Consider the following 24,458-nt stretch of genomic DNA (forward strand, 5'->3'; position numbering starts at 1 on the left):
GCATGATCAACGAGTCTTTTTACATTTTAAGTTACAGTTAGTTATGATCTAAAATTTCTATATTTTTTTTTCACCAGGCTATCCCAACTTTTCAAAGTTATTGATGAGTTAATGTTAACTTGAAACAGTTAAGGAAAATGTCACAATATTACCAACAATTCATTACATTACACTCTTTTATTGTTAATGATACTTATAATTAATACACTTAATTTTTATTCAGCAGAGCGAAATCCCTTGAATTTTTTTAGACATTCACCAGCCAGCAGATTTCAAGCACAATATTTACCGACAGTTTTAAATACATGAAATTTATCAATAAAAAGAGTGCTACAGGTTTCATTTTCAACCAAATCTTTTTCCGTGATTACTTTTTGAGCTACGATTGGCTTCAAAATCTTGAAGCTCAGTCTGTTCAAAGCCTCCCTCCCTACCCGACTTAAGCATTGCTGTTAAAACATGAAACACAAGCCATGATGACTTCGCGCGCGCTGATGTGCTCAACCAACATTGAACCAGAGGAAAGCGGAAGAGTGTTGTAGTGTGGGCGGCGAAAACGGAACTTTTGAAAACACTGACGTCACAACAGCCATGCATGTGATCTGTCACAGTCCCCTTTCTCCAGAAATGGGATCCAGTTTCGAACCTTACACATTTATTATCAGTGGTTATTGAAAAGATTTACATATAGAATCAAACAATTATATACCACCATATTAGCATCAAATATTCTTACATTTCAGCAAGCTTCGCGCTTAATACGGTTAAGAAATATGTCTACAATATATGAACCCTCAGCTCCATAATTCAAGCGCACCGCTAAGCGGGAAGCTGGGTTAAAAGCTATAACTATTCCCCGACGCTTATGTTAATAATTGTTTTTTTTTTTATAACTAAAGGCAACCGTTATCATTACAATAGGCAATACATTTCTGATTTACAACAGTCTTAAAGGAAATCCTAGATATTAAGTTGTCATGTCTTCCATCTTTATTGCCTGTGTTTCGTCATCGTTTTGATTTCTTCGTCTCTTTCCACAACAAGGTATCCCATAATCATCTTCGGCCGCCTCTGCTTCCTCTATGGTTTGGTGCATGGATGCGAACAGCGTCTCGGGAATCCAGTATATCAAAATCCCGGCAAGCAACGCGACCACAGCAAAAATAACCACTGGGAAAGCAATGCTAAGACCTGGCAACTGTCCCTACAAACAAAAGGGATAGCTACGCTTTCAGTAATTTTTCGAGGACTGATGGTGAAGCTGTCTAAACTGTTTAGTCGTTAAAAACAAAAGTGTTGAAGGTTTACGAAACCACATTGACTGGAAAGTTGTTGAAACTGCAGAAGACCATTTCCGAGTTTCTTTGAACCTCATTATAAAAGCGAGGCTAAGTGCAAAGTTTTTGTTACGAAAATTAGTTTTCATTCATGTGCAAAATAAATAGTTTTTTTTTATGAAAAGTTTTGCACTTAGCCTCGCTTTCATAGTGAGGTTCACAGCAACTCGGAAATGGCCTATTGAACTGAGAGCTAGCTCTGTCTTCCAACAAGAGAGAATACTTTTTTCGGCTTCACTACTGACCATTAAAGCGACGTATGGAGCTAAGATTCCACCAACACGAGCACTGGAAGAACCCGTCCCTTGAGCAGTATTCCTAAAGAAGAAAATAAATTAACTCAGAGGAAACAGTTAAATCCGGTCAGATAAGAGATGTCAGTAGCCTCGCTTTGGTTTAATTTCAATTGTATGTGAATAAAGTCCTTCCCTTTTTTTTTTAAACTAACTTGTTTATTTAAGCATATATTCATGATATTTACAGAGTTCAGTCTGATAACTGTAACCGTTTTCAAAAGTGTATTCTTATAGCCGGAAAATGAAACTGTTAGGAAAACTTAGTTTGCCGTTTTCTGCGTGCGTTTCAACAATCTCGTTGCCAGGGTCTCTCTTCTTCCTGATCCTTTGAACGAAGTTGCGTTTTCCACGCGTTTTCAAGTGAACAGAATATGTAAACGTAAAAAGAAATTTGCGTTTTCGTTTGGAAACGCATCTTTGTGGACGGGTTCAAAGGTTTGCGAAAAGGAAATTAATTACAGCAAATAGATTTGCGTGTGTGATGTCGACTATGATCGACTACACCTACCTCAGAACAGTTGGAAAGAGCTCTGACGTCATCAGATAAGTGCTGGTCCACGTACAGTCAATTAAAAGGAAGCCAAAGATAGACAAGGCTGTGGTTGCCACGGGGGAATCTGCAAAACAACCATCAATACATGCAGTGAATGGTCGTTCCCAATGTTACTGTCCGTGTTTCTGTAATCATCAGTGTGCAGGCATGTACCACCAAAACACAGAAGCAAGCACTAATTCAAGTTCAGTTACGTTATATATGAATTTTAACTGAAATTAATGTAGCTCTGAAAAGATTCAAAACAAATAGAAAAAAAATACTTTCACCGATTTAAATCTAAACTTCAATCGAATTTATTATTCTCTTTGCCCTTGTTACATAGTTTCTAGCATGCTTGTAACTGATGATTTTCCGTGTATAAATAAATAAATAAATAAATAAATAAATAAATAATAAATAAATAAAAACAAAGATTCTTTTGTTCCCGTCAAATTTTTTTTTACCTTTGTGCACCAACAGTACAAGGAGAAATGTAATTCCCACAGAGATCATGATGATCCCGTGACAAATGCGGCGACCAAATCTAGGAAATATATAGAAAAACCGGTTATAAAAGGCAACTTAAAGTGCAATAATATAATGCCGTTGAAATATCTTGAAACAACAGTACTGAGCCTTTTGAGTTCCACTCCTGGACTCGTCCTCGCAGCTTGTGAACTTTTAGATCAGCGGAGACCAAATGCGCTAGCTTTCTTGTTGCCGACCAAAAGGAACGCGACCTGAGGGAACGAGATTGACTGCCACCAGGATAACCACCAGGCTGCCCTCTCTCTACGCATGCGAAAAATGTCTGATCAAACTCGAAACATTGTCAATCTCGTTCCCAGAGCCCACGTGTCGTTTGGTCAGCGCCCTTGGCGCCGACCAAAAGACACGTGGGCTCTGGGAACGAGATTGAAACATTGTGAACTTTTTCATGGCTGACCAAACACAAGACGCCCGTTTCTCGCAAGTCCCGATACGTTACCAGACCTAACATTATGCTCCTCAACACAGGTTCAATTTTTAATGATTTTCAAAGCCAATTTCGCGGTTAGATAGTCATTGGCTCCTGCGTTTTAAAACGTTCCGGGCACGTTTACTTAAAAAAAAATACCACCAGCCGCTGAACCGTCAAAGTATTTTTAGTCCCATGCTCATTACATCTTTCTTTTTTCCTACTTACTTCAAATAAAGAAACCACGTCACTGGTATCCGGAGGGTGGTGATTATCTCCATGATAAGGTAGTTGACGTAGATATCTCCCACCAGCTGGGAGATAAATATGTACATCCCGAAACTGACAAGGGCCACAACAAACCTGCGGGCATGAAACATCAAACGCCAGTGATAAAATAGAAACATAAATTAAAAAAATTGAAGGTAAATAATTTTATTATGCGCAGATCAAACACACATACAATCTTTATTCAAAGGCGGGGGAGGGGGGTTTAAGTTGGTGAACATTCCTTCAGGGCATGCCACATAATTGCAAGAAAGCATTTGAAGAGTCAGTTCTAAAATTTTATATTTTCCTTATTTTCTGCCCTCAAACCACTCTCCAGATTCATCGTTGTGTTGCTAAATCCAAAACTGACAAGAATATGGTCAGAAATATTGTCGCAAACAAATCCTGCATACAGTACAAAACAGCATCGCAATCTAAAGTAGAGTGAAAAATTAAAGGTTCATCAACCGACGTTGATTTCCAGTTTCTTGTATTTCAAATAACCGACTGAACATTATACAGATCAGGAATGGAAATAGTAATCGGGACACCTTCCATTAGCCTGAAATGTTCCCATATTTCTTTGCGCATGATCGTGTTTCTTTTCTTTTCCCTTATACGATTTTTGAGAACCCTTAGGCAACCTCATTCCCGAGTACGAGGCAATGGGATTTTCAACATATATCTATTCTCTTCTCGTTAGCAAGCGAAGGATAATCAAGAATATAAAGGGTCAATATACCATTGATAACACAGGATAGCAGTCCATTTTCTCAGCTTTTGTGTACGAAACAGGTCGATCGGGGTGTATTTTTTAGCGTTTTGTTCTCTTGCTAACTGGCCTCTCCTCACATCTTCAATAAGGGCGCGTAACTCTTCTGCGTTCAATGGTTTGTCCTTCTTGCCGCCAAACGATTCGAGAACAGACTGAGCCTCGTCGAGACGATCGTGAGCGATGAGCCATCTGGGTGATTCTGGAATAAGCCTGCGTATGAAGAAAATAAAATCGTTTTCCTTGGAAAATTAATATGTTGTCGATTGAACCTACAGTAGGTTCGCCGATTAATCCAGTTTGATGTAGCTAGATCTTCGTCAGAGGATGGCTAAGAACGGTACGAAATAAAATATCGTTAAAGCCAATCGCATAAGGATTTGGAAGTCATGTTCTAACTGTTAAGCTATGTACGAAATAAAATCACTTTAAACACACAGTTCTAGCTCCGTCATGATAAAAACTACAATTAAACACTAGTTGCATTTTCACCTAAATATGAGGCAATACGCAAATGTAGAATACTAACGCCCCCTCCCCAAACTCCATTAACATCGAGACCTGAACTTTACCTAGCTACCTCCTCTTGAAAGGGGAAGTGGGCAATCCTTAAACTAATTGTTAGGGAAATAGTTCAATATTCATCAGTATCTTACTTCCAAAACGGAAAGAGCAGAACAGCCGGTACTGTGATCACCAGGAGAAGCGGCCTCCAGTCTCGTAAGAAATACACTATGAGGACAAACAGTATTTGAAAGCCGTTGAGATAGAGGTAAGTCATATTTCCAGCAGCCGTCCTGATCCTGGGTCCAACAAGCTCCAGACCGTAAATATAAAGAGATAACATGACCCCAGTCAGACCAAACCCGACAAGAAACCGAAGAATGGCGAAGAAAGGAATGTTGTGAACAAACGACGACGCGACTCCTGCAACAAGCTGGAAAAGAAAAGACGGTTACTTCATGGCAAAAAAGCCTTTTTGCTATAGGTTTAACAAAATCCTCTTTTTTTTTCAGTTGTATGGCCACTTGTCAGTGCAAACGAAATTAAGCCCTTACATGATATCATTTGAACAACGAGTTGATATGGGTTTTGGCAAGTCATGGTTGCTTCAGATGACCGCACAGGAGAGTTGCTTTTGCGACAATTGAAGCGTAATAGGCAATTGACATAGAGTCCTAAAGTGATGACGTCATAAAAACTAAATTTATGAAATTATGGGATGTTTTCATTTGATTGGAAAGAGCATGACGAAAGATGCCTACTTGCCAAAAATCAGCATTTTATTGCTTTTCGGGGTCGAGATATTAGCTCTGTTATGCCCCGTTGACTCCATACAAATCCTTCTAATTTTGCCTCAGTTCCAAACGCTTGGAACTGAGGTAAAATTAGAAGGCATAAATTAGTAGGCATCTTTCGTCATGGTCTTTCCAATCATATGAAAAAATCCTATAACTTCAAAAATTCAAATATTTGTGACGTCACATTTTAGGACTCTATTGTAAACAAAATTACGTTCTTACATAACATCATTTGAGTAAAGAGTTCTTCAAGCACTAGTGACAGTACAACAGTCGCTTTCCTTGTGCAAATGGCACTAAATCGGGCTCTAATTTCCATGTGGAAGATGATTTTCGTTTCGTGTGTTTCATTACCTGTTAGGCCATAACAAGAAAGTAGGAATGAGCGAGGTTGCCCAGAAGTGATCAGCTTACCATAATGGCGTTGCAGATAAAAATACATTTCTTTCGTCCCCAGGCGTCTGAAATCATCCCGGTCACAATTGAGCCAATCAGCATCCCAGCAAAGTAACAAGACTGGATAGTGGCACCCAGGAACGCGCGGTCACAAATAAGGTCCCACTTAAGACAAAATAAGAAAAAAAAGAAAGAAAGAAACAATTAAATTATGAAGGTAACAGCTATGTAGGTACAACAGCCGGCAACGTTAAGCTTACTCTGAAATATTCCACAAATTTATTTCTGCTTTGCTTTAACACGGTCTTGGGTGTTGAGACAGCCTCGTTCTCAGGCCTTATAAGGCTTCATGTCAGAGGCTCAGTTCAGTGGCGTAACGGGTGACGTCAGAAGCCCATGAGTTCCTGATGACGTCGCATTCCACCACTACTCAAGGGTGATTGGGAGAAAGCCTGGGGTTGAGAGTGATATAACCTTAACCTCAGTCAAACGCGTGATAGAAGTAAGAAAATGATTTTTACTTTAAGAGCTCAAAACCGAAAAGTTTTTTGTGACTATCAGCTTTGAGCTTTAGAGGTAAAATCCTTATCTTTTTAACGGGCTTTTCTTATTTATTTTTTTAAGATTGAAAGAGTTCTTAATTAGAATGGCATGTGCAGCGTCGGATATAAGTTTCATACCTCTGAGACGGTGCTGTGGAACGGTCCGTCAAATGAATACAATGTGCATCCGTCACAACATTTCTTTGCGGCGCACGTGACATTTGGCGTGACACAATGGAATCCAGGAGTACCAAATGCAAAAACGAGCGCGGAAAACTGATTAACGATGGGAAACACCAACATGTTAAAGCCGAAAAACAAAATGCGTTGGCGTCTTCCAAAAGAAGGCACGAGGTCAAAAACATCATCGAACTCATGAGTGCTCTTTTCTTCGCTTGATTTTGAAGATTCAGCCATGACGCTTGAAACGAGAAATGAAGACAGTTATTACAATATGATTGCAAAGGAACCAAGTGGAGTAGCATATGTGAGAGCTTTCTGTGGGGTCTACATATTTGGCCTCATTAGCTTTTCTTCGTGATTAATATATCTGAGAATCCCGCTAGTACTGGGAGCCAGGAGGGTAGGGAGGGACAAGGGCAGAGAGGACGAGTCGGAAAAGAAGGGTGGGAGGGTAGGGGGGAGGATGCACAGGGACGGATAGTGTCGGAAACTGTACGTCATACTTCAGCGTGATCGTTGATTGACTATTGTAACAAGAATGTTTAGAGAGAGCGTGAGTGGGTGTGGTTTGCTTGTCTGAATGGATAAAGCTTTTTGGGCGCAGAAAAATCACTACGTTTACCACAAGAGGTACGAAAGTAGAGTAATTGCTTTCCACTTTCCTTTGTTGACGATCTGTCCTTTTAGTAAACACAACATATCTACTGAGAGCTTCTTGTTGCTCTTACTTTCAAGGTAGACATCCGGGTATTCTTACACTGATCACCAGATTAACGTTTTTGCAAATGCCTGTACTCAAACTTTTGTCCAATCTAATCATAGTTTCCTTACATTCTGATTACTCTCTCGCTCCATTTGATATCATTGAATGTCTCTTCAGTTTCCTTGCTTTTCCTTTGAGTTCGCGCACCGACCCGTTTCAAAAACGCTCAAAATCTTTTAGTGTGGGTCTACCGCGAACGGCGCGTGTATATTTGTGCTTAACACTTCAGCTCAGTCGCGCCTTCAAAGAAATACAGCAACGCACTATTGACACGCCTCAAGTGTCAAAAAACCATCATTTCAGTGTGCCAAGTCAATTGTTTATATTAGTCACCAATGAGATGCCGCTTTAAACCGTCAGGTAAACAAACAAACGGTTTCTTGAAACGCGATCGCCCCGAAATTACGCTTAGATCGCATTTTGTCACACAAATTCAGTCATTTTCAGTTATCGCTCTTGCTACCTGCGATATAATTACTGACTTCACTGGCCTTTTGATGCTAACGCAAAACTACCGAAATCAGCAAGCGGCAAATGAACGATAAACATAGTCACGTGATCATTTCTGCCGTTTCCAGTTTGCTTTCACGACATTATTCTTTTTTATCTAAAGGATATTGTTACCTGGATTATCAGCAAAACCTTGTTTCAAAGACTTCTACGCTTACCAAACCACATCTCAGATATTTCTGGTGCTACGAAAAACTATCGTACCGAGGTTTCCAGACCGATCTAACAAACCAGTTAAGTTATTCCACTTGCGGTTTCAAGTCACACATCATTGCTTGCTACTTTTTTATCGACGCATTTACTTTCCGCATTTACCACGTCGCCCAGCTACAAATGACTGTTTTCTGCATTTTCGCTGCAAAATCTGGTAACTAAATGTCACGTTGCGAACCTCTGTGGTCGATACTTTTCGTAAAGCCAAATTTACCGAGAGTTGGTTGCCGTGACTTCTTACAAACCAGCACTAGAATGCATGTAAGCCGCGCAACAGAGCATTTCACAAGCAAGTTACATTACGGCGCATATTGCTCTTTGATAGGTGTCTTAGTCACGTCCGAATAGATTCATTGAAATACACAACAGGTAACTTAAGAACATCAGTTTTCAAAGACTTTTCAGTACGCTCACCAAACCATCTCTCAGATATTTCCGGTGCTAGGAAAAACTATCGTACCGAGGTTTCCTGACCGACCCTAACAAACTGTTTAAGTTATTCCACTTGCGGTTTCAAGTCGCACATCATTGCTTGCTACTTTTTTATCGACTAATTTATTCGCCGCATTTGCCACGTCCCCCAGCTAGACAACCGTGTAGATTTTTAATTTCGTCCATAACTTGGTTTAATCAAATGACGCACCCCATTTCGCAACAGCTGAAATCATCCTTTACTTCCTTGAAAATTAACACCGGCACTCGGAAACACTTTCTTACATATATAGAAAATGTTTATGAATATTGCTGCGACACTTAAACTTTGTTCGCGATCCAGCAAGAAATCAGTATTGCCCCAGACTTGGCAGGCGCATTACAGCCCGATTGCACTTTTGAAACCTACGACGAAAACGTCTATGTATATTTTGAAGGTTTTGCTTTCGTCGTTTACCTGAGCGTTATATATATAACGCTCAGGTAAACGACGAAAGCAAAACCTTCAAAATAGCCTAAATTCGACATTTTCAGGCAAAAGAACGACAAAGCACAACTATTGAGATAAGTTTACATTTATTGTGACTTTTCAGATAAACATTTTCCCCAACATTTGGCTATAATACGAACCTTATAATATTTCCATACACATCCTTTAAATTTTGTAAACAGTCACCGGTCACACGGTTTGTGTGGGCTCCCTCTGATGGTACATTGAAATTCTAGTTGACCACTGGTCCGAGAGTAAACTCCTTTCAGTTAGAATAAAAGAATTAAGAAGGAAACTATACTAAAGAATTAAAGGGAACCGAAATATATTTTTCTGCCTTTTGTTATGATTTGTACGAGGAATTAAGCTGCTGACAATTGAAATCATAGTACTGCATAAAAGATAATAACCTATTGAACAAGCATGTACACGCTGTAAAACACCTGATCATGTGTACTTAAGGCACCCGTCGGCCGACTGTCGGCCGTCACTATCGACAGACATATCGATCGACATATCGGCCGATTCTCGGTCGACTGTCGGTCGACATGTCGACCGATTGTCAGCCGACATGTCGATCGATACTTGGACGGCATGTTGACCGGTGTATCGACCGACATATCGACCGCGCGTCGATCGACATATCAGCCAATAATCGATCGATATGTCGATCGACATCTCGACCGATGCGCGGCTGCCACTTGCTCAGTATGTCGGTCGACACTCGGTCGATACCTCAAGTCTTAGGTTACGATGAACAGTCGGCGGCATATCGGTCGACTGTCGGTGACATATCGGTCGACTGTCAGTTTTGTGTTTTGTTGAACGTCTTCTTTTGCTGAAATGTCATCCGTATCCTCCGGCCTAGCACACGGGACACGCGAAAAAAGAGCCGTAGTGGGCCCACCTGGGTATAGGGCCAAGATAAGCATTCAGATTGTTTTTCAAACGGCCGTCATTTCGAATTTGTATCTAATGCTACATGCAAGTCTGAACAAGCACTGGGTCAGAGAAGGTAATCATTAATAATTGAAATAACTTTTGGAGATAAGGGTTGTTTACCATTTACGCAAAAAAATCCTGAAAGTTAGGTTGGAATGCAAATGGAAAGGCTAATTTGTTCTTCCCAAACGGAAAATTCCCGGAGAAAACGGAATTTCTTGAAAAGTGGTCCAAAATTCCCCACCGGGATTTCCAAGCGGAAATGCCCCAATCTTAACAGGTAATTCTCCTTCTGATCTGTCAAAAATTATGTACGATCCCCATACCAAAAAATTGTCCCCTGAAAAGAGACATTTGCTAATTGCGGGCACAAGCTTTGTAAACTTATACTTTACTTGAAATAAATCTTGTTGTTGTTGTTGTCGTTGTTGTGCGCGTTACAAAAATGAACAACTGCCATGCGCATTTGAGCTTGAAAGACCTGGCACTTGTCCGCGCAAGTCGCCAATAGAAGCCAAAATGGGCTCAGTCGAAGCATATTGCACTGAAAACATGGCAAAATGACGGGTTTTTTTTTCGCTCCAAGTAAATCATATTTCCCACCATAATGTTCATTAGACCACAGTCATTTCAAATTATCAGCATTTTACATAAAGACTGGTTAAAGCCGGCGAAAGTCCCTTAAAAATAGGTGCGTGGGGAACGCAAACAAGAGACATTTGAGTAGAGAGAGGAATAAAACTAAGTAACAAAGAGTAGACCAAGTAACGGTAGAGTATCGGCCGAGTGTCAGTAGAGTATCGGGCAAATGTCGGTGGCTTATCGATCGATATGTCGACCGAGTATCGGTCGACGTAACGACCTTCACATGTAGACCGAGTGTCGCCCGACATATCGGCTGGGTCTCGGTCGACATGCTGGTCGATATGTCGACCGACGCTCGGCCGAGCAATGTCGTCCGCCACTATCGGCCGAGTATCGGCCAATATGTCGACCGATATGTCTGTCGATACTCGGCCGATAGTGACGGTCGACAGTCGGTCGACGGGTGCCTTAAGTACACATGATCCATCTCTCAAATAACAAACGTCACTGACCAATCGCGTTCGCCAGTGACAATAGGTGCATCAGGATTTAAAAGTTACTTCTATAGTAAGCGTCGTGAGTTGCTGTAACGAGAGAGAAAGTTTCCGTTAAAGTGCTACTACGATCAAATTTTCGAATACCTTTTATTTGCGGTTGATTGGATTGAGGATGAGGGAGGGGAGAGGGTCTAGGGCCAGGGGGTGTGACGCGAGGGCGGAATTAGACCTGAGGCAAAAACAGAACTGAACTATCAGTCACTAACAATGACAATAAATATACGTATAATATTCAAAGCTCACCACAGAGTTGAGAAAAACGATGCAAATTAGAAACATAATATAACTCGCCTACTTCATAGGAGAAATTTCAATTTGCAAATTACGCATATTGTACAATACAATGCTATTTTTATCATTTCTTTGTTTGACAGAATAGAGATGTGGCCATTACTCGGCACTTTTGTTATTTGTACAACATGGATGGGCTGTCCAGTGCGATAAGGACTCCGGTCCCTCAGGAGCTAGTGGGTGCATTCAGATGTCCAAATACAATAACCAATACCAGTGTGCAACTTGCCTGACCAATACCTACATCAACCAGAAAAGTGGCCATAAAAGGGAATGTATTAACAACTCTAGGATCTACTGCTGGTACCAATGCATGCTTGAAGTGTACAACCAAGACAACGGCCCAGTGACCAAAGATTACTCCTGTAACCCCAGCTTATTCACGGCCTCCACCAACAGATCTCTACCTGCAGAGTGCTACAGCCCAGCTGGCGACTCTTGTGACTGGTACCGCAACTGCTTGGAAAAGAAGTACCCATGTGAGGATACCAGCAATGCCTAAGCAATCAGATACGCTGAGAAGTTCTGCAAGTTGTACGATAAGCGATATTCTTTGTTTAGTTCAGATGGGAAGAAATGGGTGGATGGTGTTCGCAAGTGCCTACAGGTGGCTTTGGTGCCGTTGCTACGACCTTGGAAGAACCCATCGTGTGAACAGATAAGAAAAACAGCGTTTGCTTCTCACACTCCATGCTACTTACATCCCGACAAAGATGTGCCATCGATCTGTGATCTGGATTGCTCGGAGTACTTCAAGATCTTCTGGACTATAAAGGGATCGTTCACTGAGTTGGACACGGCATGGGAATCAGTCAAAGGAATATGTAACATAGGAAGCAAATGTGGCGTTTCAAGTCAGATTCCAAAATGCTTTAAACTCGGAATAGGAAGATCAATGAAGATCACGAAACTGAAAGTTGAAAAGTCCAATCAACGAAGTAAGCGTTTCAATGACCCTCTTCCGGGTGAAATCATTGGCTTTGTGTTCCGATAAATTCTGCGATCAACCCGAAACACTGGCAGTCCGTTCAGACAAGCCGCCAAGATCGAATGATGCAGGTGGAATTACCCTTGGTATCGTCAGCCTGTTGGGAGCTATTATAGTCATATCAATGTCGACTTAGATTGTTCTTTAAATGGTCCTCGTAGCCTGGGCCAGTACCTTATGAAATAGAATTTGTCGATGAATCATTCTTAAAGAGATACTACTGTTAGATCCTTCAAACAAAACTGAAGTAATATATCAAACACGAGAAAGAGTGTTTCATCAGTTATCCAAAGACTGAACAGTAGGTTAAGTTGAAAAAACGAGGCGCAGCCGAGTTTTTTTAAACGACTTCGAGGTGTTTGGATACCTGATGAAACACACTTTCGAGTGTTTGATATGGCTTCTCAAATGATAAATAATTCTTGGAAAAATTCAAGGCTAAAGCTGGCAAAATTTTAGGGTAATTAGGATCACATATCCAAACCACGGTCAGGGTAGTGATTTTTCTTTGTTTTCTTTTGATGAATTATTAATGAGTTTGAGAATTATTTTTACAGGACTATTTTTAATTTTTACCATGCAGGTATGTTTGTTAACATACCCAAAAGCATGATCAACGAGTCCTTTTTACGTTTCAAGTTAAAGTAAGTCACAATATAAAATTTGTTAAGAAATCTTTTAACTAGGCTATCCCAACTTTTCAAAGTTATTGATGAGTTAATTTTAATTGAATGAAAATGTCACAATATTACCAACAATTCATTACATTGTTAACGATACTTTATACTTTATCACTTTAGGGATTTTTTTTGACATTCACCAGAAAGCAGATTTCAAGCACAATATTTACCAACAATTTTAAATACATGAAAAATCAATAAAAGAAGTGCTACAGGTTTCCATTTCAACCACAATTCTTTTTCCGTGATTACGTTTTGAGCTACGATTGGCTTTAAAATCTTGAAGGTCAGTCTGTTCAAAGCCTCCCTCCCTCTCCGACTTAAGCATTGCTGTTAAAACATAAAACACGGCAAGCCGCGACGACTTCGCGCGCGCTGATATGCTCAACCAACATTGAAGCAGAGGAAAGGGGAAGAGTGTTGTAGGTGTTGTAGTGTGGGCGGCGAAAACGGAACTTTTGAAAACGCTGACGTCACAACAGCCATGCATGTGATCACTGTGTCACAGTCCCCTTTCTCCAGAAATGGCATCCAGTTTCGAACCTTACATATTTATTATCAGTGGTTATCGAAAAGATTTACTCATAGAATCAAACAATTATATACCACAATATTAGCATCAAATATTGTTACATTGATGGAAGCTTCGCGCTTAATACATATCACAAATTAAGTGGTTAAGAAATATGTCTACAATATATGAACCCTCAGCTCCATAATTCAAGCGCACCGCTAAGCGGGAAGCTGGGTTAAAAGCTATAACTATTCCCTGACGCTTATGTTAATAATTGTTTTTTTATAACTAAAGGCAACCGTTATCATTACAATAGGCAATACACTTCTGATTTACAACAGTCTTAAAGGAAATCCTAGATATTAAGTTGTCATGTCTTCCATCTTTATTGCCTGTGTTTCCTCATCGTTTTGATTTCTACGTCTCTTTCCACAACAAGGTATCCCATAATCATCTTCGGCCGCCTCTGCTTCCTCTATGGTTTGGTGCATGGGTGCGAACAGCGTCTCGGGAATCCAGTATATCAAAATCCCGGCAAGCAACGCGACCACAGCAAAAATAACCACTGGGAAAGCAATGCTAAGACCTGGCAATTGACCCTACAAACAGAAGGGATAGCTAGTATGCTTTCAGTAATTTTTCGAAGACTGCTGGTGAAGCTGTCTAAACTGTTTAGTCGTTAAAAACAAAAGTGTTGAAGTTACGAAACCACATTGACTGGAAAGTTGTTGAAACTGCAGAAGACCATTTCCGAGTTTCTTTGAACCTCATTATAAAAGCGAGGCTAAGTGCAAAGTTTTTGTTACGGAAATTAGTTTTCATTCATGCGCGAACAAAACTAATTTTCATACGAAAAGTTTTGCACTTAGCCTCGCTTTTATAGTGAGGTTCACAGCAACTCGGAAATGGCCTATTGAACTGAGAGCTAGCTCTGTCTTACAACAAGAGAGAATACTTTTTTCGGCTTCACTACTGACCATTAAAGCGACGTATGGAGCTAAAATTCCACCAACACGAGCACTGGTAGAGCCTGTCCCTTGAGCAGTATTCCTAAAGAGGAAAACAAAATTAACTCAGAGGAAACAGTTAAAACCGGTTGCGTTTTCCATGCGTTTTCAAGTGAACAGAATATGAAAAAGTAAAAAGAAACGAAAACGCATCTTTGTGGACGGGTTCAAAGGTTCGTGGAAAGGAAAATAATTACAGCAAATAAATTTGCTTGGGTGATGTCGACTATGATCGACTTCACCTACCTCAGAACAGTTGGAAAGAGCTCTGACGTCATCAGATAAGTGCTGGTCCACGTGCAGTCAATTAAAAGGAAACCAAAAATAGACAAGGCTGTGGTTGCCACCGGTGAATCTACAAAAAAAAAAAACCATCAATACATGCAGTGAATGGTCGTTCCCAATGTTATTGTCCGTGTTTCTGTAATCATCAGTGTGCAGGCATGTACCACCAAAACACAGAAGCAAACATATCGACCAAAAAATAGGGCTGCCCAGGTTGGTGTGGAGAAAAGTCCCGTATGTTGTTACAGCGGACTCACTAGTGATCTATAGCTAACACTATTCGGGTTTTAAAAGTAGCCAATCAGAGCGCTCGAAAAATATCGTACTATCCACTGGTTTCCTATATGCTAATTCAAGTTCAGTTACGTTATATATGAATTTTACCTGAAATTAATGTAGCACTGAAAAGATTCAAAATAAATAGAAAAAATATACTTTCACCGATTTAAGTCTAAACTTAAATCAAATTTATTATTCTCTTTGCCCTTGTTACATAGTTTCTAGCATGCTTGTAACTGATGATTTTCCGCGTCTAAACAAATAAATAAATAAATAAATAAATAAATAAAAACAAAGATTCTTTTGTTCCCGTCAATTTTTTTACCTTTGTGCACCAACAGTACAAGGAGAAATGTAATTCCCACAGAGATCATGATGATCCCATGACAAATGCGGCGACCAAATCTAGGAAATATACAGAAAAAACCCGTTATAAAAGGAAACTTAAAGTGCAATAATATAATGCCGTTGAAATATCTTGAAACAACAGTGCTGAGCTTTTTGAGCACCACTCCTGGACTCGCAAATTGTGAACTTTTAGATCAGCGCGGAGACCAAATGCGCTAGCTTTCTTGCTGCCGACCAAAAGGAACGCGGCATGGGGAAACGAGATTGACTGCCACCAGGATAACAACCAGGCTGCCTTCTCTCTACGCATGCGCAAAATACCTGATCAAACTCGAAGCATTGTGCACTGTTCATGGCTGACCAAAATATTCTTGCAATAGGCCCGAACACAAGGCGCCTGTTTCTCGCAAGTCCCGATACGTTACAAGACCTAACATTATGCTCCTCAAGAAAGGTTCATTTTTTAATGATTTTCAAATCTAATTTCGCCGTTATGTAGTCATGGGCTCCTGAGTTTTAAATCTCTCTGGGCACGTTTACTTAAAAAATACCACCAGCCGCTGAATTATGGATTCCGAAAAAAATTACCTACAAGTCGCACATTAAAATATCGCATCAACTGTAAAAAAGAATGAATAATGATGATGATGATGATGATGATCGTATTTTCATCTCACCAGTATACTTATACTTAACTCCCGAATCTCCATGTGAGAAGGTCATGGATTCGACTCAAGCCTACTACCTCCGTCAAAAGTTTTCGTAGTCCTATGCTCATTACATCTTTCTTTTTTCCTACTTACTTCAAATAAAGAAACCACGTCACTGGTATCCGGAGGGTGGTGATTATCTCCATGATAAGGTAGTTGACGTAGATATCTCCCACCAGCTGGGAGATAAATATGTACATCCCGAAACTGACAAGGGCCACAACAAACCTGGCATGAAGCATCAAGCACCATTGATAAAATAGAAACATAAATTAAAAAAAATTGAAGGTAGATATACTGATAAAATTATGCGCAGATCAAACACACATACACTCTTTAATCAAAGGCGGGGGAAGGGGGTTTAAGTTAGTGAACATTCCTTCAGGGCATGCCACATAATTGCAAGAAAGCATTTGAAGACTCAGTTATAAGTTCTAAAATTTTATATATCCCTCATTTTCTGCCCTCAAACCACTCTCCAGATTCATCGTTGTGTTGCTAAATCCAAAACTGACAACAATATGGTCAGAATTATTGTCGCAAGCAAATCCTGTATACAGTATATTAACAGCATTTCAATCTAAAGTAGAGTGGAAAATTAAAGGTTCATCAACCGACGTTGATTTCCAGTTTCTTGGGTTTCAAATAACCGACTAAACATTACACAGATCAGGAATACAAAGAGTCATCGGGAAACCCTTTCGTTAGCCGGAAATGTTCCCATATTTCTTTACGCATGATTATGCTTCTTTTCTTTTCCCTTCTACGATTTTTGAGAACCCTAGGCAATCTCTTTCCCGAGTACGAGGCAATGGGATTTTCACAATACATATATTCTCTTCTCATTAGCAAGCGAAGGATAATCAAGAATATAAAAAGGTCAGTATACCATTGATAACAAAGGATGGCAGTCCATTTTCTCAGCTTTTGTGTACGAAACAAGTCGATGGGGGTGTATTTTTTAGCGTTTTGTTCTCTTGCTAACTGGCTTCTCCTCACATCTTCAATAAGAGCGCGTAACACTTCTGCGTTCAATGGTTTGTCCTTCTTGCCGCCAAATGATTCGAGAACAGACTGAGCCTCGTCGAGACGATCGTGAGCGATAAGCCATCTGGGTGATTCAGGAATAAGCCTGCGTATGAAGAAAATAAAATCGTTTTCCTTGGAAATATGTTGACGATTGAACCTACAGTATAGGTTCGCCCATTAATCCAGTTTGATGTAGCCAGGTCTTCGTCAGAGGGTGGCTAAGAACGGTACCAGGATGTGAAATACCGTTAAAGCCAGTCGCATAAGGATTTGGAAGTCATATTCTAATTGTAAAGCTCTGCTATGTACGAAATAAAATTACTTTGAACACACAATTCTTGCCTCTTCATGTTGAAAACTATAATTAAACACTAGTTCCATTTTTACCTAAATATAAGGCAATACGCAAATGTAGAATACGCCCCTTCCCCAACCTCCATTATCATCAAGACCTGAAGTTTGAGTGGGCAATTCTTAAACTAATTGTTAGAGAAATAGTTCAATATTCATCAGTATCTTACTTCCAAAAGGGAAAGAGCAGAACAGCCGGTACTGTAATCACTAGGAGAAGCGGCCTCCAGTCTCGCAAGAAATACACGATGAGGACAAACAGTATTTGAAAGCCGTTGTAGTAGAAGTAAGTCATATTTCCAGCAGCCGTCCTGATCCTGGGTCCGACAAGCTCCAGGCCGTAAATATAAAGAGATAACATGACTCCGGTCAGACCAAACCCGACCGAAAACCGAAGAATGGCGAAGAAAGGAACGTTGTGAACAAACGAAGAGGCGACTCCTGCGACAAGCTGGAAAAGAAAAGACGATTATCTCATGGCAAAAAAGCCTTTTTGCTATAGGTTAAACAAAATCCTCTTTCTCTTTTTCAGTTGTATGGCCACTTGACAGTGCAGATGAAATTTAAAGGCCTAACATGATATCATTTGAACAACGGGTTGATATCGGTTTTGGCAAGTCATGGTTTCTTCAGATGACCGCACCAGGGAGTTGCTTTTGCGACAATTGAAGGCGGCAATAGGCAATTGACGTTGTAAACAAAATTACGTTCTTACATAACATCATAGAGTAAAGAGTTTTTCAAGCACTCACGGTGACAGCACAATGGTCGCTTTCCTTGTGCAAATAGCACTAAATTGGGCTCTAATTTCCACGTGGAAGATGATTTTCGTTTCGTGTTTTTCATTACTACTAGACCATAACAAGAAACTAGCAGTGAGCGAGGTTGCCCAGAAGTGATCAGCTTACCATAATGGCGTTGCAGATAAAAATACATTTCTTTCGTCCCCAGGCGTCTGAAATCATCCCGGTCACAATTGAGCCAATCAGCATCCCAGCAAAGTAACAAGACTGGATAGTGGCACCCAGGAACGCGCGATCACAAATAAGGTTCCACTTAAGACAAAAAATAAAAAAAAGGAAAAAGAAACAATGCTCTGAAATAAACCACAAATTTCTTTCTGCTTTGCTGAAACACGTCTTGTTGAGGGTGTTGAGACAGCCTTGTTCCCAGCCTTACCAGGCTTCATGTCATAGGCTAGGTTCAGTGGCGCAACGGGTAACGTAAGGAGCCCCTGGGCCCCTGATGACGTCACATTCGACCACTCGCCAAGGATGATTGGGAGCAAGCCTGGGGTTGAGAGTGATATAACCTTAACCTCGGTCAAACGCGTGATAGAAATAAGAAAATTCCATTAAAGATAAGATTTTTACTTCAGAGAGCTCAAAACCGAAAAGTTTTTTTGTGACTATCAGACTTTCAATTTAAGATTGAAAGGGTTCGTAATTAAAATGGCATGTGCAGCTACAGATATAAGTTTCATACCTCTGAGACGGTGCTGTGGAATGGTCCGTCAAATGAATACAATGTGCATCCGTCACAACATTTCTTTGCGGCGCACGTGACATTTGGCGTGACACAATGGAATCCAGGAGTACCAAATGCAAAAACGAGCGCGGAAAACTGATTAACGATGACGAACACCAACACGTTAAAGCCAAAAAACAAAATGCGTTGGCGTCTTCCAAAAGAAGGCACGAGGTCAAAAACATCATCGAACTCATGAGTGCTCTTTTCTTTGCCTGGTTTTGAAGATTCAGCCATGACGCCTGAAACGAGAAATAAGTGAAAACAGTTTTTACACTACACTATGATTGCAAAGAAACGAAGTGGAGTGGCACGTGTGAGAGCTTTCTGTGGGGTCTATATATTTGGCCTCATTAGCTTTTCTTCGTGATTATATATATCTGAGAATCACTGCCGGGGAGAAGGGTAGGAAGAGACGAGGGCAGAGAGGACGAGTGAGAAAAGAAGGGTGGAAGGGGGGAGGGGGAGGGTGAACAGGGACGGATAGTGTCGGGAACGGTACAAAGGGTTTCTTTTATACTTCAGCGTGATCGTTGATCGACTATTGTAACAAGCTAAAAAGAGTGTTTAGAGAGAGCGTGAGTGGGTGTGGTTTGATTTTAAATGTCTGGATGGATAAAGCTTTTGGCGCGCTGAAAAATCACTACATTTACCACAAGAGGTACGAAAGTAGTGTAATTGCTTTCCACTTTCCTTTGTTGACGATCTGTCCTTTTATCAAACATAACATATCTACTGACAGCTTCTTGTTGCTCTTACTTACGAGGTACTGACATCTCTATTCTTACACTGATCAACAGTTGTGCAAATCTTACAATGTTAAGGTTTTTGCAAATGCCTGTACTCAAACTTTCGTCCATTCTACTCGTAGTTTCCTTACATTCTGGTTGCTCTCTGCTCAATTTGATATGATTGAATGTCTCTTCAGTTTCCTTACTTTTCCTTTGAGTTCGCGCACCGACCCCTTCCAAAAACGCTCAAAATGTTTTAGTAAGGGTCTATCGCGAACGGCGTGTGTATTTGTGCTTAACACTTCAGCTCAGTCGCGCCTTCAAAGAAATACAGCAACGCACTATCGACTTGCCTTAAGTGTCAAAAAACCATCATTTCAGTCTGGCAACTCAATTGTTTAGTCACCAATGAGATGCCGCTTCAAACCGTCAGGTAAACAAACAAACGGTCTCTTGACACGCGATCACTCCAGAAATTACGCTTCGATCGCATTTTGTCGCACAAATTCATTCGTTTTCAGTTATCGCTCTTGCTAACTGCCATATAATTACTGACTTCAATTCATCAAAACAAACAAAACGGTCCCGTTCATTACATATTGACGTCCGCTGCTACATGCTCGCTCGTTGTTGTTTGAGAGATTAAGCACCACGTTTACGGCAAAAGGACAAACGGCAAACGGCAAACGTAAGATTCGCGTTTATGTTTTCTTGAGTACACGGATGAGAATAGTGCGAAAAAATTCTGGCCTTTGATGCTAACGCAAAACTACCGAAAACAGCAAGAGGCAAATGAACGATAAACATAGTCACGTGATCATTTCTGCCGTTTCCAGTTTGCTTTCACGACATCATTCTTTTTTATCTAAAGGATATTGTTACCTGGATGATCAGCAAAACCTTGTTTCAAAGACTTCTACGCTTACCAAACCACCTCTCAGATATTTCTGGTGCTACGAAAAACTATCGTACCGAGGTTTCCAGACCGATCTAACAAACCAGTTAAGTTATTCCACTTGCGGTTTCAAGTCGCACATCATTGCTTGCTACTTTTTTATCGACGCATTTAATTTCCGCATTTACCACGTCGCCCAGCTACAAATGACTGTTTTCTGCATTTTCGCCGCAAACTCTGGTAACTAAATGTCACGTTGCGAACCTCTGTGGTCGATACTTTTCGTAAAGCCAAATTTACAAAGAGTTGGTTGCCGCGACTTCTTACAAACCAGCACTAGAATGCATGTAAGCCGCGCAACAGAGCATTTCACAAGCAAGTTACATTACGGCACACATTGCTCTTTGATAGGTGTCTTAGTCACGTCCGAATAGATTTATTGAAATACTACAACAGGTAACTTAAAAACATCTGTTTTCAAAGACTTTTCAGTACGCTTACCAAACCATCTCTCAGATATTTCTGGTGTTAGGAAAAACTATCGTACCGAGGTTTCCAGACCGACCCTCACAAACCGTTTAAGTTATTCCACTTGCGGTTTCAAGTCGCACATCATTGCTTGCTACAATTTTATTGACTAATCATTTACCACGTCGCCCAGCTAGACAACCCGTGTAGATTTTTAATTCTGTCCATAACTTGGTTCAAGCACAAGACGCACCACATTTCGCAACGACTGAAATCATCCTTTACTTCCCTTAAAATTAACACCGTTACTTGGAGACACTTTCTTACATATATATAAAAAAATACTAACTGCAATGTTTATGAATATTACTACGACACTTAAACTTTGTCATGTTCGCGATCCAGTAAGAAATCAGTCTTGCCCCAGACCATCACAGCCCGATTGCACTTTTGAGGCCTCCGGCGAAACCCCGGGGTAGTCAATCGATAAAAATTGATATCAGAAAATCATTCGATAAATCGATATCTATCGATAAATTGAACTTAAACTATATCGATTTTATCGGTCAATCGATAAAATTCGATACTCACACGCCGACGAAGTGTTAATGTTATCGATTTTATCGGATTCATCGATCGTTATCAGTGAATCGATAAAAATTATCCTGTTTCCGTTGAGGGAGCGTTTGATTGTGACTCTTTAAATGTAGATTTCAAAGGCGGCAATAAAATGATTTGTTGACAAACACTGGCAAGAGACCAAAGAGACTGCATTATGATTTTCTTCCTGATTTTATTGTTCGATTAACCGGGTTCGATTGCATACGTAAATTATTTTTCCTTTTCCGGGTTCTGGGCTTCAAGATTGTTGTCTAAATTTTTTCTCGTCCTTTGTTCCGTTGGTTTTGAAACCACGTTTAACCTAAGAAATAGGGGGAATAAGAAGAATTTAGATTACGAACACGAGAGCGTCTAGATGATTTGTTTATATCTTTACTCAAAAAATCACGCAAATCTTTCCCTTTAAAGACTGGGTGAAAAAGCAACGAGCGTGCGATTGTGTTACATCAGCAAATAAATAAAACAGTGGAATAATCAACCAGAGATCTATATCGGATTTCATTCAAATACAACACACGCTGAGTAATACTAAAAGTTTGTAGAAAAGATGAAGCAATTTATATCGTTTTACGAACAGGGAAGTTGTTATAAGTGTCTCTGCGAGTTCTTTAATATCTTTAGGTGTTGCCGTTTCGAAAATTGGAACGATAATTCAGTTTCGATAAAATCGATAGCCCTGATTCAAAAATCGATAATTATCGATTACTCACAACGAAATATTTTATCGATTTTTATCGAATTTCGAAAAAGTTAATCGACTTTTATCGATTGTTATCGAATGCTATCGATTATCGATATTATCGATTGACTACCCCGGGGGCGAAACTGACCAAATTTAATACCTGGCTCCACAGGACACCCAAGTATCTAAAGAAGAGTCGAACTCAAGTCGAACCCCTACAGAGACCGTAATTTTTTTGCCTAAGCTTTGAATAATAAAACTGGTCAAGAGCTCATTTCTTGAGCCGGTAATAAACAATCCTGGCATGATCTTTCTTCTGTTTTCGTTGTCATAGTTTGCATTGACAAGCGAACACAGGCGATATACCGCTCACTGACAACTGCGTGAAAGCACAAACAAGACCGCAGAATCTCTTACCCTCTCCCTTACCTCATCATGGAATGTTGTTGTTCTGACGATTATCTGACTTGTCTTTGCTTTTAGAGGGGAAATTAGGGTTTCCCAAAGCATTACTTTGTCTGACCTGATAATGAGGTCATTTGGTTCATATTAACAACCGGCAGCAAGCATGAAAGGAAGGTTTCGTAAATCTGGGCCGACCTGTACATTTAGTTGTTTAAAATAATACAACTTTGATATTCAATAGTCCCTTTCACACCAAAGTCGCTCAAGAAGCTTCAAGAGGCCATACCCAATGGCGCATCCCTGTGTTCCTCTCCAGCCAGCGGCTTTTGAGCACCGTTGTCCCCGCCAGTGCATCCTTTAAATCTCACGAAACAGTGCAGGAGGATACGACGCGAAAAACGTTAATATACTGCTTCATTTGGCGATTAGTATTCGAAGCGGATACGGATATGTCAGATTTGTATATCTTTGCTCAGAGCTACTGTCAGAACGAGTTGTCTCCAATGCATGTCCCGGCCCATCAGACCTAGAGACTAGTTACTCACCTTTCTAAACTGCAAAAAAAAATTCCACTGCTCGCAGCTCGTGAATAAGGAGACGGACAGAAGTGGAGCGAATCGAAGGTAAGAATGTTTTGCAAGGTACACCTTAATATGATATCAAGGAAACCACTGTTAAGCTGACGAGACGGTGACCTCTCTGACAGATGAGCCGTGCGGGTCAGGTGGCTTTTGTCACGCAAAGAGAGGATCTTGGAGCTGTAAAGTAATCCTTCAAGTTTGTTTCTATTAGTTACTAGAAAAAGTACGAAAATTCCACCCCATAGGTTGGGGTGGCAGTGCAGGGAGTCACAGTTTCGAACAATTTTTAAAAAGGCTAAACTAGGGAGATGCAGCACCGAACATACTTGAATTGTAAAACTTTTACTACTTCTACGCGTTATACTGTCTCGTCCTACAAACAGACTTGCTAGCTGGCTAGTTGTCAGACATCACGCTTACAGCTGCGGGCTGGGATTACCATTTCTTAAAAGTCTTGCTCGCTGGCAGTGAAGAGCGGGTATTTTTTTCTCCAGGAACGTTAAAAATAGTAACCAAGATTGACGTAGGGACACTCAGCTAGTGTTTAGTACAACATACTATTAACACTGTATTAATTTTCCCGAAAGGTGTCGTTGGGTTCTCCTGTATACAACAGCAACAAAGGTACTCCTACCTTGTGAATCGAAAAAAAGAACCAAATTGGATTAGAATCAACCAATCTCAAGCCATAAAAGCTGTTAAATAAAATACTTGTTTTCTAATACGTCCGCTCATTGATAGCATGTTCTTAGGACCTGATTACATGAGACCGGTACGTTAAAGTTTATATGAGCCCGGTCTGAAAGTATGAAGCGATTACTTGAGACGGGGTTTGATTTTCTGTGAATGGTCCAACAACACTCTTGCCTGACATGCTCAAAACAATGATCTCAGACCAGTCTCAAATCAGTTAGTGTCTACATGCATGGTTCCGCGGTCCCACTTCAGACCGGTCCGAGTCATTCGTGTCGGTTCAGCAACCGG

The 24,458-nt window shown here is 40.4% G+C and overlaps 3 protein-coding genes and 1 pseudogene across 5 annotated transcripts in view; 1 reads left to right on the forward strand and 3 right to left on the reverse strand.

The window, feature by feature from the left end:
* LOC146464690 (uncharacterized) overlaps positions 1-24,458 on the reverse strand; it is a 156,547-nt gene that overhangs the window by 53,142 nt on the left and 78,947 nt on the right. The gene's annotated exons all lie outside the window — the stretch shown is intronic.
* On the reverse strand, positions 638-23,546 carry LOC146464696 (organic cation transporter protein-like). Of its 2 annotated transcripts, none has more exons than XM_085129171.1 (10): positions 23,439-23,546; positions 6,546-6,828; positions 5,884-6,030; positions 4,825-5,105; positions 4,139-4,381; positions 3,355-3,489; positions 2,633-2,712; positions 2,142-2,250; positions 1,583-1,655; positions 638-1,204 (listed from the first exon to the last, which is right to left on the reverse strand). In XM_085129171.1, exons 2-10 carry the CDS (start codon positions 6,822-6,824, stop codon positions 968-970), a joined length of 1,584 nt encoding a protein of 527 aa, XP_084985297.1. In that variant the 5' UTR covers positions 6,825-6,828; positions 23,439-23,546; the 3' UTR covers positions 638-967. The 2 variants fall into 2 exon arrangements, with proteins under 2 accessions (XP_084985297.1, XP_084985298.1); XM_085129172.1 differs by lacking the exon at positions 23,439-23,546 and adding an exon at positions 7,978-8,000.
* LOC146464697 (uncharacterized) lies at positions 6,823-12,367 on the forward strand (annotated as a pseudogene).
* Positions 13,577-23,561, reverse strand: LOC146464698 (organic cation transporter protein-like). Of its 2 annotated transcripts, none has more exons than XM_085129173.1 (10): positions 23,439-23,561; positions 19,050-19,333; positions 18,473-18,619; positions 17,735-18,015; positions 17,074-17,316; positions 16,278-16,412; positions 15,452-15,531; positions 14,809-14,917; positions 14,533-14,605; positions 13,577-14,154 (listed from the first exon to the last, which is right to left on the reverse strand). In XM_085129173.1, the coding sequence occupies exons 2-10, from the start codon at positions 19,326-19,328 to the stop codon at positions 13,918-13,920; spliced, it is 1,584 nt and encodes a 527-aa protein (XP_084985299.1). In that variant the 5' UTR covers positions 19,329-19,333; positions 23,439-23,561; the 3' UTR covers positions 13,577-13,917. The 2 variants fall into 2 exon arrangements, with proteins under 2 accessions (XP_084985299.1, XP_084985300.1); XM_085129174.1 differs by lacking the exon at positions 23,439-23,561 and adding an exon at positions 20,705-20,770.

This window comes from Pavona decussata, unplaced genomic scaffold (genome assembly GCF_977016875.1).
Source record: "Pavona decussata unplaced genomic scaffold, jaPavDecu1.1 SCAFFOLD_161, whole genome shotgun sequence".
NCBI classification, from domain to species: Eukaryota; Metazoa; Cnidaria; class Anthozoa; order Scleractinia; family Agariciidae; genus Pavona; species Pavona decussata.